This window comes from Callospermophilus lateralis, chromosome 9, assembly GCF_048772815.1.
Source record: "Callospermophilus lateralis isolate mCalLat2 chromosome 9, mCalLat2.hap1, whole genome shotgun sequence".
NCBI classification, from domain to species: domain Eukaryota; kingdom Metazoa; phylum Chordata; class Mammalia; order Rodentia; family Sciuridae; genus Callospermophilus; species Callospermophilus lateralis.
This window is the reverse complement of record NC_135313.1, coordinates 65,192,103-65,209,101: the sequence shown is the minus strand read 5'-3', so window position 1 is coordinate 65,209,101 and position 16,999 is coordinate 65,192,103. Positions and strand designations below refer to the sequence as shown.

The window sequence follows — 16,999 nt, the reverse complement described above, 5'->3', positions numbered from 1 at the left end:
GCATTTTAACACAAAATAATTAAAGAACATAACCTTAGAAGAGAATAAAAGGCAGTCTTGAAAGTAACTACATTTAACTTAATAGGGTAAAACACTATATTCTTTATTCTCATTTTGGCTTAGACTGCCAAAACTTTGTTAAAAATAAATCCATGTCTACTTTGTTCCTGTTTTCCATCATTCAAAACCCCTTTCTTATTCAAATTCTTAGGACTGGTCACTAAAATCTTCAGTAAATTTGTTTTAACCCCTTCAGTCTTGTAGGGTTCAAGTGAATAATGCATGTTTACTTGCCTATACTTATTTTCTGTTAGTTTTTCAAACACTAAGATAAATGGTGTTTCTGATTATATTTATTTCTATATTTTCTTCATGTTTCTGATTATATTTCTGCATTGATAATATATCATTTAAACATCTATGTAAAGGCTATAAATCAAAGACTAACAAATGTAACAAGACTTACATGTGTGGACCCAATGAAATTGCCCTTGTCATTACAATTCCAAGAATTACAACTGTTAAAATTGTAGAAATAAAGGAGATCTGCAAAGAAAAATGTAAAGATTGTTAGTATAGCATACAGATTATTTATTTTTAAAATATTGCATCTTTTTCCTTTTTACTTGGGTAAACTAATGCACAGTTTCTTTTTTTAAAGTCTGATTCTTTAGTCATATATATTCTTATATGCTAGTGTTGTTAACCTTAGGCATGTAACTTCTTATCAAATCACAGTTTGGTCCCTCACCTCCAAACAGATATTCAAGTACTAAAGATGACTATTGTTATAATTTTGCAACATGTTTTTAAACATTTTCAGTGGCTTTCTGCATAAAATATAAAATTGTACTTTTTTTTTCTTCTGTTTCTGGGTCTGTTCTGCTCCTTCGTTTTTGTCACTATTTTAACTGATTAAAATATCAACTGTTCTGTATGTATTTCTGTTTATTGAAACAAAACTGTAGATGTCTTAATAGGAGCTATTTGGTTTAAGGCTATATATTGTTTGCAATGGGTGTTGTTATTATTTGTCTTTCCCTTAAAGGACAGGTACTGGAGACCTTTAGGGACCCTATGGGTTTACAGGATAGAAACTCTATTGCCTCAAATCCACACTGCTAGATGGATAGACACACAAACAACATGAAAAAACAAGAGAACAAATTGCCCTACACAAACCAAGATGCTCCAGTAATAGAATCCATTGACACTGCAGTAAAAGAAATGTCAGAGGTGTTTAGAATGTACATAGTTAAACTGATCTGCCATGTAAAGGATGATATAAGGAGTGAAATCAGAGATAAGATTAGGAGATGAAAGATCACTACAATAAAGAGATTCTAAAAAGAAATCAAGCATAAATCCTCAAAATGAAGGGGCAATAAACATTATTGGAGAAAAGATAGCCTATCCAAGAAATAGTGCTGGGAAAATTGGAAATCCACATGTAACAAAATGAAATTAAATCCCTGTCTCTCACCCTGAACAAAACTCAACTCAAAGTAGATCAAAGACTTAGGCACTAGAACAGAGACCCTATGCCTAATAGAAGAAAAAATAGGCTCAAATCTTCATCGTGTCAGCTTAGAAACTGACTTCCTTAACAAGACTCCTAAAGAGTAAGAAGTAAAATCAAGAACCAACAAATAGGATGGATTCAAACTAAGAAGCTTCTTTTCAGCAAAAGAAACAATCAAGATTGTGAAGAAAGAGCCTGCAGAATGGGAAAAAATCTTTACCACCTGCACCTCAGGTAGAGCATTAATCTCCAGGATATATAAAGAACTCAAAAAACTTAACACCCTCCCCCCCAAAAAATAATAACCCAATCAATAAATGGGCTAAGGAACTGAACAAACACTTCACAAAAGAAGAAATGCAATTGATCAACAAACATATGAAAAATTGCTCAATATCTCTAGCAATTAGAGAAGCGCAAATCAAAACTACTCTAAGATTTCATCTCACTCCAGGCAGAATGGCAATTATCAAGAATACAAGCAAGAAACAGTAAGTGTTGGCAAGGATGTGGGGGGGAAAGGTATACTCACACATTGCTGGTGGGACTGCAAATTGGTGCAACCATTACGGAAGGCAGTATAAAGATTCCTCAGAAAACTTGAAATGAAATCACAATTTGACCCAGCTATTCCACTCCTTGATTTATACTCAAAGGACTTAAAATCAGCATAGTACAGTGACATAGCCATGTCAATGTTTATAGCAGCTCAACTCACAATAACTGAACTATGAAACCAATCTAGGTGTCCTTCAACAAATGAATGGGCAAGGAAAATGTGGCTTATATACACAATGAATTATTATATCAGCCTTAAAGAAGAATGAAATTGTGCCATTTACAGGTAAATAGATGGAACTGGAGAATGTCATGCTAAGTGAAATAAGCCAATCCCAAAGATCAAAAAGCCAAATGTTTTCTTTGATATGTGGATGTTAATATAAAACAAGGGGAAAGGGTAGGGAAGAATAGAGATACTTTGGATTAGACAGAGGAGAGTAAAGGGAGGGGGCATGGGAATAGGAAGGATAGTAGAATGTATTGGACATTATTGTCCTATGTGCGTATATGTTACATCACCGGTATAACTCTACACCATGTACAACCAGAAGAATATTCTATTTATGTATGTTGTGTCAAAATGCATTCTACTGTCATGTCTAACTAATTTGTACAAATAAAAAAATAACATATAGCTCACATATTGAAATAATATTTTGGATGTATTGGGATAAATAAAATATTAAAATTTTTAAATGGAGGGAAATGTTCAAATATTAATAATAGAATAAATATCAGTAGCTTTATTTTCATGAGGACTTTGATTTCTGTTCTTGGATAATATTTCTGTCTACACTGAACATGTAAAATGAAAAACAGTTCCATCATTCAGAAAATTCACACACACACACACACGCACACACACTCACACACACAAATCCCATTTTGGTACTCTTATTTATTTCTGAATGACTGTTAAGGATGGAAGATATGGTGGAAAGAATATTTTTTCTCTTATTGGTGCATTATAGTTGTATACAATGGTGGGATTCTTTGTTAAATATTTGTACATCCACACAATGTAACCAATATGACAACATAATTTGGCCAATATCATTCCCTTGTAGTTCCAGAATACTCTTGAATACTGTCTCTACCCTCACTTTAAAGTGGAAAGAGAGAATTCATCACTGGGTATATAATAGCAAACCTCACTTTGAAAAGTAAAATTCAGTCAGTTGTTGGAATTGTCGAAATAGAATATAAAAGTATCATATAAATAGTCCTTTAAAATATTCTTCATCAGAATGCATGGAATCATGGAGACAGCACCAATGATATTTTGGGCAAAATATAAATATCCTTGAGAGTGAGGGTATAAAATACAGTCAGAAAGTCTAGTTTACGCAAATGAGCTTATGTGATGAGTAGAATAATTATGTGCTCGGCTTCCCTAGAAAGAGTTCAGTATTTATCTTTAGCAATAAGAATAAAACATTGGCCAAATTTTCAACAAGTGATGAATCAACACATTGACATTTAAATTTACTGAATGGAAAAAGGCATAAAAGACATTATAATCTACAAATAAAAATATTTTGTGCCATTGAATGATTCATGCTTACTACTAGGTTAATTTATTTTATTTTTAAAATTTTAGCTACTACATGGAAACATAAAAGCTGTATGGGGTACAACACAATGTATACTATATCTATATATTGCATAATGTTTAAATCAGGTTAAACATAATTACCTCTTCAACCATTTCTCATTTCTTTGTGATGCTTAGTTTAGTTTTGAATTGTTTAAACATGGAACACTTTCCCAATAATTGAAACTTGCTTTAAATATAGTTCTTTATGTTTCTAAATTTAATACCTGTTGTTTGATACCACTTAGGGTATCTATTTTGAAAAAGAAACAGGAAGAATATATTTAGTTCACATTCATCAACTACTTAGCCATTGGTTCCCCCAAACAAGCTAATGATTCAACCATGGTTTACTCTAGCATAATCACAAAACACTATAAGAAACTAAAAAGAGTACTATAATTCAGAACTTTGCCAACTAGATGCTAGATCAACAAAATGAATGCTGGTAACAAGGTTCATTTCTACATCAATTTAATATGTAAAACTTACCTTTCCAAGCTTTGCTATATCTCGGTACAAGGACAAAGGCAGAGTAAAGGTTACCGTGGAAAGCACAATAATGAAGTGACGACCAATAAATACATTCTCAGGATCAACTAAAATACAACAAATAATATTTAGTGTTTGGAGATACAAGTAGCACATTGGTCACACAACTACACAACTAAATAGGCAAGCAGTTAATTATAAAAAAATGACTGAAATAATATAAATTATCCCTAAATGAAAATGATTTTAAACATATGTAAAAATAGAAATAAATCACAAAAACAAAATAACTTATGGGTATACTAGGCCTGAAATGAATTTATAAAATTTCATATTCATATTATTTTGGTAGTTCCCTAATCAGTTTCTCTGCTCTTCAAAGCAAATAGACTCATGGTCTCTGAATTATTCTTAATAACCATGATATGGTGAAATGTTGAACAGGAAGTGGGATCCTGGTGCATGTTGTAAAGGTATGCTTGAGAATACTGTAGCAACTTTTTTGTAACCATCTCACCCTGCAAATAATGAGAATGTCCCTCTCCTGGGTGAAAGACACACTTGTTTTATGTATATCCATAAAATGGAAAGCCCCTTCAGAGGCCAATTACTGATACAACTATAGATCTAGACAAATCTAAAACACACCTGCCAAGGAAAAGAAGCCAGTCTCAAAAGATACACGTTGTATGATGCCATTTACATGGCATTCTGAAGAAAAGCCAAAGACCGGGAGAGAAACCAAGTCAGTGGTTGCCAGGGGCTGGAGATGAGGACTCTTTTCACTAGAGGGAGTTGGGCAGAACTTTGGAGGGTGATGGAAAGGTTCTGTATTTTGTTGTAGCAGTGATTATATGACTATAAACATTTGTGAAAACTCACAGAATCTACCCTAAGAAAAGGATTAATTTTATTGTATTAAATTATAGATTGATACAAATAATGGGGAAACTATTTTAGAAAAGATATAGTATAAATAGGATGTGAAAAATGTTACCACAGAGCGGTGATATGAAACATAAGGAATTTAAAATGTAGACTATTCTAAGTATATGAAGAATAACAAAGTTTTTAATTAGCTAAATAAAAACTATGTATAAAAATAGATCAAAAATTAGGATCAACATCAGTCATGGGAACTGCAAGATATCTGAAGTAAACCAACTCTTCCACCTTCAAATATTTTATTTATAAATTATAACGAAACACATTAACTATATATATAATCATATAAAATGAAGCAATTTAATTCTTCAAAAGTCTTATTTTCACTTACCTCCAGGAATTCTTTGAAAAACTTTGCTCAAAGTATCTCCAGCTATTATGTTATAACTTATCATAGCTAAAAATATAATTAAAATAATAGTCATTAATAAACCACCACACATCTCATCTTGAATATTTTCAATGTAATCAGTTATTACTTTCCAAGAATTGACATAATCCTACCTTTTAAAATATATATTATAATTACTAATATGAGCCACCATAAAAATAACTATTCAACAGATTTATGGTAGAATATCAATTTGCATTACAAAAAAATTTTCAATTTACAAATAGATTTTCCTCAGAACACCTTTAAATAATGAGTTCTGGTAGTCATTTAAAATTTAAAATGCAGTTTATCTTGGTATGAAAGTTCAGTTTCAAAACCTTTTTTCAGGAATACATGTACTGCTTAAAGTGAAGAATAATAATAGTAAATTTTGAAGGCACCAAAGTATTTCTTCAATTGAAATTGTAAGACATTTGGGAGAAATACAATGTTAACCTTTTGTGGAAACATATGCAGTTAGACATTTGGACAATATCTTTTGTGATAATGATTTAAAAAATGAAGTCTATTTGGGCATTGGTTTCTATTAACATTTTACCATTTAAGAAGTGCCAGGTAGGGGCTGAGGTTGTGGCTCAGTGGTACAACACATGCCTGGCATGTGTGAGGCCCTGGGTTCGATCCTCAGCACCACATAAAAATAAATAAATAAAAATAAAGGTATTGTGTCCATCTACAACCAAAAATAATTAAGAAAAAAAATAGTAGTGCCAGGTAGCATTTTCACCATTGTCATAGAAATCTTAGATAGCATGTTTGTCTAGTACATCATTTTACAAATGCTTAGGGTTTCACAACAAAGAAAAAAATATACTGAGCCTTAGAAGAAATTTGTTATGTCTCTCATTCATTTCACTTTTAATTACAAAACATTCTATAGTTTTGCCAAATAAGAAAAGCCCAACCTTAACTAGATGAAAATCAATGTCATTTTATTTTGGAAAAACACTCAGAGAATTGACCAAAAGGACCAGAAAATAAGGAGAAAATTAGTGAAGATGTAAACATTTAATTTGGAAAATATTTCAACTGCTAATTTTCTTTAATGATTCTTAAATGATTATTAAAATGTTTTTATTCAGAAGTAACTATTTAATACAAATCATTGTAGTATTCATCTTCATAATCATCTTACCTATAAATGGATATAAAAACTGTAGAACAGAGAGGAGGAGATACCCCGGAAAACCAAAGGTTTTGTTAACCAAAGACTGGTAGCTGTCTGTTCCAGAAAGGGCCCCTCCTTTTATCAACAAAATAAGGGAAAAGTCTGTGGCAAAAAAAAAAAAAACAATTAAACAAGTATCAAAATACATTTGATAAAAATGTTTTTTTTTGACTTATCACAGAGATAAAGGGAATTTTTTTAAAAAAACGTTTAATGGTATAGCATTATCATGACTATATATATATATAATTACCTTTCATGAACGGTCATGTTTTTAGTGACATATTTTTTAATCAGGCTGCATATGCACTTAACATATCCAGACAGTGAACTGGGTAGAAGAGGGATACAGACTGGAGTCAATGTGTCAGGATTCCATTTTACTTTTCCAACCAACAATGTAACCACTGTTACCATAATGTGACAACTCTTCAAGCAACAGAACACAGGGACTTAAGAGTTTCATACATAGTCAATGTGCAAATATTGAGAATGGACGTGCTGTAGACATTTTAGAAAATAAATTTTAGGAGATTCAGAGTATTTGTTTTATAACAAAGTAACTTAATTTTTTATATATCATGGTTAAGAATATTTTAAAAATTCACATTTTAGGAATTCCAGTTCCAATTTTAGAATCAAAGTTAAAAATAGAATCAAATGTATGAAATATGATATGTCAAGAACTATGTAATGTTTTGAACAACCAATAATAAAAAATAAAAAAAAATAGAAATTACATTTAAAACTTACTTTCTCTATTTAACTTGATTGATTGATTTTATTTTATTTTTTATTTTTTTACTGAAGGACACTATAGCTTTATTGAGTACAAAGACATGTACAAGGTGTGGTACTGATTCTTTATTTTATTTCCTTTTATTTTTTCGAGTCACTGGGGATTGAAACCAGGGTTGCTACATCACCAGTCTTTCTTTCTTTCTTTTTTTTTTTTTTTTTTGTGTGTGTGGGTTCTCATCTTGCTAAATTATCCGGGTGGTCCTTGAACATGCTATCCTTCTGCTTCTATTTCCTTAATAGCTAGGATTACATGCATGGACCACCAGCATGGCCCTTGGCCTGGCACTCTTTAATCTATCTCTCTTATATTTCCATCATGGCAATTTCTTTTTATCTTCTAAGTAATTTGGAAAAGTATTAGAATACAAACTAGAAAATACAAATCACTGTGGTATGGTTTCCACCTTGATTTTCTCCCCATAATTGAAGCTTCTTTCCACAAGATCAACAGTTTCCAAGTTGATGAATATAATTTCTTTTCTCCTCCTCCGATCTACAATATCACTTGCTCTTTCTGACTTTTTCCCCTTTCTAGTTATCACTTCCCTTTAACTCATCCATCTTGCCTCAGTCTTTGTGACAGCACTTTCTCCTGGTTGTCCTCCTACCATTCTGGCATTTATACTGGTTTTCAACAGTTTCTTGACTCTGCTTCAAACCCTGTATCCCTGGAATTTTTGCTCATTCTTCAAGATGTCTTCCTGTGACCTTATCACATCCCTGGTTTCAATTTTCATGCACATGTTAGTAACACCTAAATTTGTGTTTCCAGTTCAGACCTTTCAAAACTCCACACTTCTATATCTAGCTGCCTAATACAAGTCTTACCTTCAAGATGTTATAGGCATCTCAATATTAAAAAGTCCAAATGCTAGTCTGTGCATTTGTTCTGGAACTTGATTCCTCAACCATGCTTCTCCAATTGGTGAAAAATATCAACAGAAACTTGAGACTCCTCCTAAACTCTTCAGTATTCATTACTTGCTATAAACTTTGGTCCCCAAATCCAGTAACTGTTGTATCATAAATATTGACTAATATCTCCTAATTATTAACCTCTAACCTCCTTTACTATAGAGTTTTGGCCTTACAATTTCTTTCCTGGATTGCTGCAATAACCTCTTTACAGTTCTCCCATTCACCAAACTTGTCCCCAGTAAAATTTTGACAACCCCCCTCCCCCAAATGAATCTAACCATAGTTTAAATCTAATCAGCCTTCTACTTTAAACTCTCCAGGGCTATCCACTAGTACTTTGAATAAAAATAAAATTCTTTCATGGGCAGAAAAACCATATGTGTTTATCTGTGCAGCCCTTCTTGAGTCTTTGTAAAGCAAAGCAATATGCCCATCTTGAAGAATGATATAAGGATCATGGAGTTTAAATGTCTACCACAATGTCTGATATGTTAGAGAAGTGTTTTAGTTATTATTTTTGCTGCTGTGACTAAAGGACCCAACTAAAACAACTGTAAAGGAGCAAAGACCTATTTAGGGGCTCACAGTTTGAGAGGTCTCAGTTCATAGACAGCCATGTCCATTCCTCCGGGCTCAAGGTGAGCCTGAACATCATGGTGGAAGAGTATGGCAGAGGCACGCAGTTCACATGATGATCGGAAAGCAGAGAGAGAGGTCTCCACTTGCCAGATACAAATGTATAGACCAAAGCTACGCCCCAATTCCCACCTTCTCCAGCCACACCCTACCACTTCAGTTACCACTCAGTTAATTTCTATCAGGGGATTAATTCACTGGGTTAAGGCTCTCACAACCCAATCATTTCTCCTCTGAGTATTCTTACATTGTCTCAACTGTGGACTTTTGAGGGACACCTCACATTCAAGCCACAACAACAGGCTAACTAAATTAATGAAAAGTTGTGCTATTTTTACTTATTTTTAACAGGTTGCATATGGTGGTTGAAAAAAAAAATCATTGTGGGGGTTGAATATTAATGATAACAACAACAAAATAGTAGCCAATACTTTTAGAATGCTTTTCTGTAAGCCAGTCCTCTTCCCAAAGATTTGCATATTAACTCATTTAATCCTCACAATCATTAAATTGGTGTTATTATTATTACAACTTGATAAATGAGAAAAGTGAGGCTTAGAAGTTTAGGTAAATTGCTGATTTCCCCATTGCTAGAAATGGAAGATCCAGGATTCAGGACGTGGTAGACTGGAACCAGAATCCATGCACTTAAATTAATATCCCAACTCTGTCACGAGTAACTGCAGATCTTGCATAAACCACTGTAATCTAGTGAAGTCACAATTTCTTCCTTCATAAAAGTAAGACATGAATACCTACCGCATGGGGACAGAAGGATTTAATATTGTGGTTTTATTATGCTCATCATAAAGCCAGTCCTCAGGAAATGGTAATGACTATCTTTACATGAGAGCAACCTCTCCAACTTCCTCTCTCTCCACTTAGGAACATCAGCCCTACACTTTAGCCATACTGAATCACATTTCTATCTGCTTAGAGTACCCATCCATTTTCTTTACTAACTTACATTTTTCCATAAACACTCAGTGGACATCTCCTCCTTCCCAGAATATGCTTATTCTATTGAGGCTATGTTAATCACCATGTATTTTCATGATGTGTTATAATTATGTGTTTTCTGTCTAATACATTACATCGTGAGCTCTTATAACAGCATGGATATCGTTCATCACTGCTCTACTGGGTGCAGTATATCAATGCCCAGCACATTGGTGATCTGTACATGTCTGATAAAATTAACTAATTCAGTATACTAGGGTTGCTAATTGTTTATCTATTTGCTTCTCATTTAATGTGATAAATGACCTAGAAATGAGACTTTAAACTATCATTCATGCCTAAAGCATATCGCAATTAATTCTATTTCCTTTACTGAAAACCAGGAATGTCTTCACTGAAGAGTTAAATAGTGCCTTGCAGGACAAAAGACAGGATTTTTCCAGGTAGAGAATAAAAGGAATATCAGGCAGGAGGACTAGCATCAGGAAGGCATTGTAAAAGCATATTTTACATGTGGGGAATGAGATTGTCCAGAATTGCTAAAAGAGAAGGTCTAAATGTGACAGTATTAGTGACAGGTCATTAAGTAATTAGAAATGAGAGTAAAAATACAGTGACCAAATCATGAAGGAATCTAATTGCAATGATTTTTTTGTTTTTGTTATTATTACAGGGTTGTAGAGAGTTTAAAATGGTGCAGTAGCCGATATGAGGCTGTTTTAGAAAGATAACTCTTAAGCAATAAGCAGGACTCATCAGAAAGTAGACAGACACTAGAAGCACAAAAAACTGAACATCTACTTATTGGCCACGGAAGAGAACCAATGAGGGTGTCAGTCACTGAGAGGAGGCAACCAATTTCACAGATGCTGTGAAGGTTTTGGGGAAAAACTGTATGTTTGAGATGAGAACGTTGAGAGTTTTATAAAAGTTCAAAATGTATTGCTTAAAGTTAACAATTTTTAAGAATTAAGTCCACAGAATATAAATGCTTTTGTCTGCTTATAAAATACAGGCTATACATATATTCTCTTAAAAGTTTAAGGTATTTCAAGTATCAATCACTATAATATTTTGATCCCCTTTAAATATATTATAGGCACATTTAAAAATAAGCCATGAATGAATTAAAGTTGTTTAACAGGCAAATTTTCTTTTAAACCATTATGTATATGTGACCAATTATATTCTACATGTAGATTTTGCTTTCAAAGCCCAAGAAACAAAGTGAATTATAACCTATGAATTATTTGGCTTTTGTGTAATAATCCTTTGTAAAAAATTATTCAAGTATTTGAATTATGCAAGTACATGAGTAAGTTGGTAATTTCCACGAGCTTGGTAATATGTGATTTTGAAAAGGACAACTCATAGTCATTGTCATGGGTTTATATGTATCATTATTTGAAAGTCACTTACTTTATCATTTATTCATGTATCATATGATCCGATTTTAGTAAGCTGTTCATTCTCCTTAAGTCCTGAATTCTCAGGTGATATATATTGCTTGGCTTTTCTATCTACTGATTGACAGTGTATGTAAATGTTTACAGTGCATTTAAGCTATTGTAGGCCTGGGTGGAAATTGCTTGTCAGTGCTGATTGACTGGGAAACAGGAAATTTAAAAAAAAATCTCTTGAATGAGTTTTTCTAGTGTGATACGTGCTTTAATAAATGCAATCCAAATTTTACACACCAGCAAATCTTAATGAGCACAAAATTGTGGGTCCCCTGCCATCAGGTAATGAGTTTTAAGCCACAAACTAAGAGCTGTAGAATTGGAAGTAGTTTAGGTCTTGGGAGAGGGTAGTGGGGAGAAGATGGCAGGGAGGAAAGGGGTCCAATAACTCTGTGTCTTTGAATTTGCTATCTATTATATGCTTTACTGCCTCTCAGTTCAAGGAAAAATAGCAGTATTGGGGGCTGGCCTTGGGAATCTGAGATTTTATAAAGGATGGAATCTTGGTTAGGGCTTCCAGATGCAAAGCTGAGACAGAAGTTTTGGGGCAAGAGCTCCAGGAGGACTGGAGTAGAGGAACAAGATAGAGAAGACAAATCTGCAAGGATGTGTCCCTGGTTGAGACCAGCGCGCCCCAACCCTGTGGTTGTAGAACTATGGAGCTCCTACCATGTCACATATTGGACCTTGTGGAGGTAAAAGGGAGGCAGAGGCTGGCTTTTGGATTTCTGTCAGCTCTGGGCTGATGGCTATAGGACAGTAGTAGTTGGGGGTATGGTGGGAGTCATAATCTCACAGGAAGGTGAAGCTCTTGAGTCCCAGGCCCACCCTGCAGACAGGGTACAGTGAGTTTTTTGCACTAGCTAGTAGTAGGATACTAGGTCACCACTCAAAGTGGTCACCACAGTAGTGATTATTACAGGGGGTGTCTATTTAGAACAGCTGCCTTTTTCTCTGTGATCCTAAGGTGGAGGAAAGATGCTGTGTTTGTTAGAAGGTGAGCTGGTTGGATGACAGGCTGGGATAAAAACAGGAAGAGCAGATGATTATGAGTGATACAGCCTGCATTTAGATGGGGAGTGGCAAAACGGGGGCGTTAATGAACATGTTGCATGGAGAGGGGAGCAGAAGAGAAGGGATTTAGAAGCACCTTATTGCTGCATTTAAAGGCAGTGGCAAGCACTGAGCAGGGATTGGGTTGGGGGGGCAGTAGAGGAGGGGAACCCTGCTGGTTGAGCTCTGGGCTTCCAGGTGGACCTGCACAAACACAGCTGATGGGGCCCTCATTCACAGGCACCTGCCCTCAAGTTTGGCTGCCTGAACTTTGAGAGCATCATCTTTTCTTAGCCTTAATCAACCTTCCAAATGACTTTCCCATCTATTGCTTTCTGGATGAAGTGATAGAGGCACATGAATAGGATTTAGGCTTGGTAGTATATAATGTTCTTCTACTTCTTCTAATCTGTTTAAAGGATTAGGATGAAAAGTAAATCCCCTCAGACATAATGCTTAAATTCTTTAGAATCCTTTGATATGCTTCTTAATTAATAAGGAAATTCAATTGCAGAGTATTATTTTGTGTGTAAAGGAATCATTGCACAATTTAAGTTGCAGCAATAGGCAATTATATAGCATTTTTACCTGTAATATATGAAACCCAGAATAAAAGCAATATTCCCAAAGGAAACCCAGCTTGCTTCATTGAATAAGGCAATCCTGGAAAAACACAAACACCCCAACCCTCACATTAATAAGACATGTAGAAATACAGAAATTCCTCTAATTCCTGTATGTAATGTTAAGTTAAATTCATATATTTATGACATAGTTGTAAGCAATATACAGTCCTAAAATTAAATGGTAGCATATTAATACTTATTTCAGAAAAAAATACTTTTAAGTTAGGAACATGTCAAGACAGCAAATTTATGAGATGATGAAATAAGAATTAAAAAACAGAAAATTTGAAAAATAGATGCCAGTTCCCACAAATAATGTGGGTGAGGATGACATTTTCCTGGAATATATGGGTAGTAATGGCCCCAAACCCTTTCTTACATGGATAATAAGGAACAAAGAAGGGTTATGGGATATTAAGAAAGACTCACCCTGGAATCAAAATGCAGCAACCATATAGATAAAAGGGAAGAAAATGTGAATGCAAAAGTGTTTTTTATGAAGCTAAAGGAGACATATAAAATTATGTCTCATTTTTTGGAGAAAGTGAACTATTTTAGATTATGAAAAATAAAATATTCAAAACAAACATAATTTAAATGCTTATACACAGATGTTTTATTTTCTGAAAAATATAATTTAAAAAGGCTGCTGAACATAATTAAGTAGTATTTTAAATGTTGCTGGCATGGGTTAACTTAAAGCATGCACATCAGCAATTAACTCCAGAACCCTGCTACACAGAACTGCCATACCTCCATGGTACATGGAGGCAGAATTTTACATAAGTTTTGCCCCTACTTTCTTCTGCTTTATCTCAGATACCTCCAAATCATGTATAATTTTAAGTAAATGTCCATATATGGATGAAAGTAAAATAAAGAAGCATATCAACTTCAACTTGTGAAAAAGGAAGAAAAGTAACTCAAGACAGATAAGCATAAAATTTTCAGTAGATTAACCTATTAAAACTTTGTAGTAAAAAGTTGTATTCTCAATGAATAATGCAGTTTGCACTATTTTGTTTTCTTTGCCCTTTCTGAAATGGAATGTTCTCAAACAATGAAAAGAATAATAAACACTGAAAATAATAACTGCTTTTCGTTACTATAATACAATGCACTTTTTTTCAGAATTTTTTTCCTTGCCTCAGAAACATGGGAAAATATGAACTGTTTCTTTATTTTAATTGATTATTTGGTTCGTCTGCTAAGAACAATGAACAAACTGTGTTATTGATTAAATGATATTTAAAATGAACACATCACAAGTTTGCACTTTAAAATCTAACATCATTTAGACAGATAAGGAAATATTGTATGGATTTAATTTTTCATGTTTTCACATTAAACTTTTCTACTTGTAATATTTAAAAAATAATATTTAAAAAAAGGTTTGAAGGTGATTTGAGTAATGGTTGACACTTCATGAATAAGAAAGAAGTGAATCAGACAATATAATCAATTGATCAGGCAGCCTATTAAAAAAGAAGAAAGAAAGAAAAAGTCCAGGCTTGGTGGCATATGCCTGTAATACTAGCAACTTCAGAGGCTAAGGCAGGAGGATAATAAGTTTGAGGCCAGTCTCAGCAATTTAGCAAGGTCAAGGAAGGAAGGAAGGGAGGGAGGGAGAGAAAGAGAGAGAGAGAGAGAGAGAGAGAAGGAAAGAAAGGAAGAAGGAAAGAAAGGAAGAAAGAAAGAAAGGAAGGAAGGAAGGAAGGGAGGGAGGGAGGGAAAGAGAGAGAGAGAGAGAGAGAGAGAGAGAGAAAGAAGGAAAGAAAGGAAGAAAGAAAGAAAGAAAGAAAGAGAAAGGAAGGAAGGAAGGAAGGAAGGAAAGAAGGAAGGAAGAGAAAGAAAGAAAAGAACAAAGAAAAAAATTAAAAGGGCTGTGCTGTGCTGGGTATGTAGCTCAGTGGTAAAGGGGCCCTGGGTTCAACCCACAGTACCCACAGTACCCAAAACAAACAACAAAATTCAGCCCCTTTGCTTGTGCAACTCCACCATGTATGTGGAGAATGCTATCAACTGTGGAAAGAGTGTGAATCTCAACTCCATCCTCAGGATAAAATAGCTGGAGGCATATTTTTACAATGCAGGATAAAAATAAAGGAAGATTTTTCTGGAAGAAAATTACAAATTTTCTTAGTTAACACTTTCTCCTTTAAAAAACAATCAATGAATACTAGCAGTATATTGAGTCTTAGATTTTATCTTTTTAATTTAAAACCCCAAACCAAACCAAACAGAACACAGAACACTTACCTATTATACCAGATCCTATAATCGAGTTGACAACATTAAAAACAGCAGCAGACTGACAAGATTTCCTTGTATTCTCGTGTTCAGAAACAAGGGTTTCTCTGTCATCTAGATCTCTCTATTTTAATAGATTAAAATGGTGATTAAACAAATATTTACTAGCTTGAAAAATTGGAAAATATCAGACAAATATCCAATGCAAAATTCTACCATGATACTAGTAGTAATAAGTAATATGAAAAACTATAATAAACTAATTATGAGGATAATAACGTATAGCGTTTAATAGTAATTCAACGGACATTTGCAAACAACTCCATCCTCAAGTGTCAGTTTGCAGCTGCCCCAGCTGATCCTTGCAAATCCAGAGTACAGAGTCTGTGGGGAGCCAGCAATGAGATTGCATGAAATAAAGAGGTTATTGAAAAGTACTTTCCAAGGAAGAAAGTCAGATTAAGTCAGATTAAGGAGAATAGTTTTCTCCTGCAGAATTTTTCACTAAACTAAGACCCCAGATGAATGTAGCTGACCTGTTGCAGCATGAATGAAATCAGAGGAACTGGCTTCAGAGCCTGACCCAGTTGCCAGTTTTACCTGCAGCGGGATGAGGGGCGGCTGTCCCTGGTACCCCATTGCGCGGAGATCCTGAGCAAGTGGAAGGTTCTGGGGCTGTGCAGTAGGCTCTCGCCTGCCCAGCCTCCCCCACCGCCTTGCATACACACGAGGTACCCGCGCACAGGGAGGGGCTGGAGGGAGCCGGTTCGCTGGCTTCCCAGACTGTCTTCACCCACTGCTGTGTTATAGACCTGAACTCTGGGTCCTCACAGTCCGGGGCGGTTTCCCAGGGGAGTTTGCCCAGCCACAAGCACTCTCCTCCTGATAACGGGATGCTGCAGAAGTTTCTGACCTGGGCAGCCCTCTCCCCACCCACTCTGCATCTCTCTCCTCCTCCCTTCCCACAGGGATGACTGAGAGCTACTCTTAACGAAGCTGCAGAATACAACTTGTTCCACTCATTGCCCTGCCCAGATTATACGGTTATGATCTGATGCCCAGGTAAGAGCGCAGTGGCACCCCTGCTCCATGGAGCATCCTTCCTGGTAGCTCTTCCTTCTCTCTACACCTCTTCTAGGGGAGAGATGGCAAATGAAAATGTAGGACTTTAATGGTAAGTGGAAATGGAAAAAAGGAGTCATTAGAAAATAAATAGGGGGGGAAAAAGCCAAAAAAGTTCCTAGAACTTTTAGCAAACTTGATTATTGTGCAAGTCTTGATCAAATGCTTCTTGGTAACTCTTCGGAAAAGGAGACTTAAAGAAAAGGAGGATGGGTTGTTACTGGATTCGGGTAAGAAAACCAAGAAAGGGAAAGAGGGCTCTCTGGGGACTGAAAAGCGAACATACCGAGAGTGTCTGTGCTAGCTCTGTTCACCTCTTTGTATTACACATAATGAAACCGAGGCCCAGAGTACTCAACCACACAGAGGCGGATTGCAGAGAGGAGTTTCGGGGAAAATGAGGGTGGTAATCATATATAAGTATTTATTTAAAAAGAGACTTTTTTCAAACATATTTATTTAAAATTGTGAAAAATTAAAAACATGGAAAAACTAAA

General features: G+C 34.9%; 1 protein-coding gene across 2 annotated transcripts in view; it reads right to left on the bottom strand.

Moving 5' to 3' along the window:
• The window catches only part of Slc38a11 (solute carrier family 38 member 11), a 49,184-nt gene extending 33,165 nt beyond the window's left edge, over positions 1–16,019 (bottom strand). Inside the window, exons 1-7 of one of the 2 annotated variants that reach the window (XM_076866458.2) lie at positions 15,981–16,019; positions 15,390–15,504; positions 13,093–13,167; positions 6,644–6,778; positions 5,446–5,511; positions 4,170–4,276; positions 467–546 (exon numbers count right to left, since the gene is read on the bottom strand). In XM_076866458.2, the coding sequence (XP_076722573.2) occupies positions 467–546; positions 4,170–4,276; positions 5,446–5,511; positions 6,644–6,778; positions 13,093–13,167; positions 15,390–15,504; positions 15,981–16,019 (617 nt within the window). Of the gene's footprint in view, positions 1–466; positions 547–4,169; positions 4,277–5,445; positions 5,512–6,643; positions 6,779–13,092; positions 13,168–15,389; positions 15,505–15,980 lie in introns of those variants that run through there. The other variant, XM_076866459.2, reaches the window with a different exon arrangement.
• Positions 16,020–16,999: the final 980 nt, after the last annotated feature.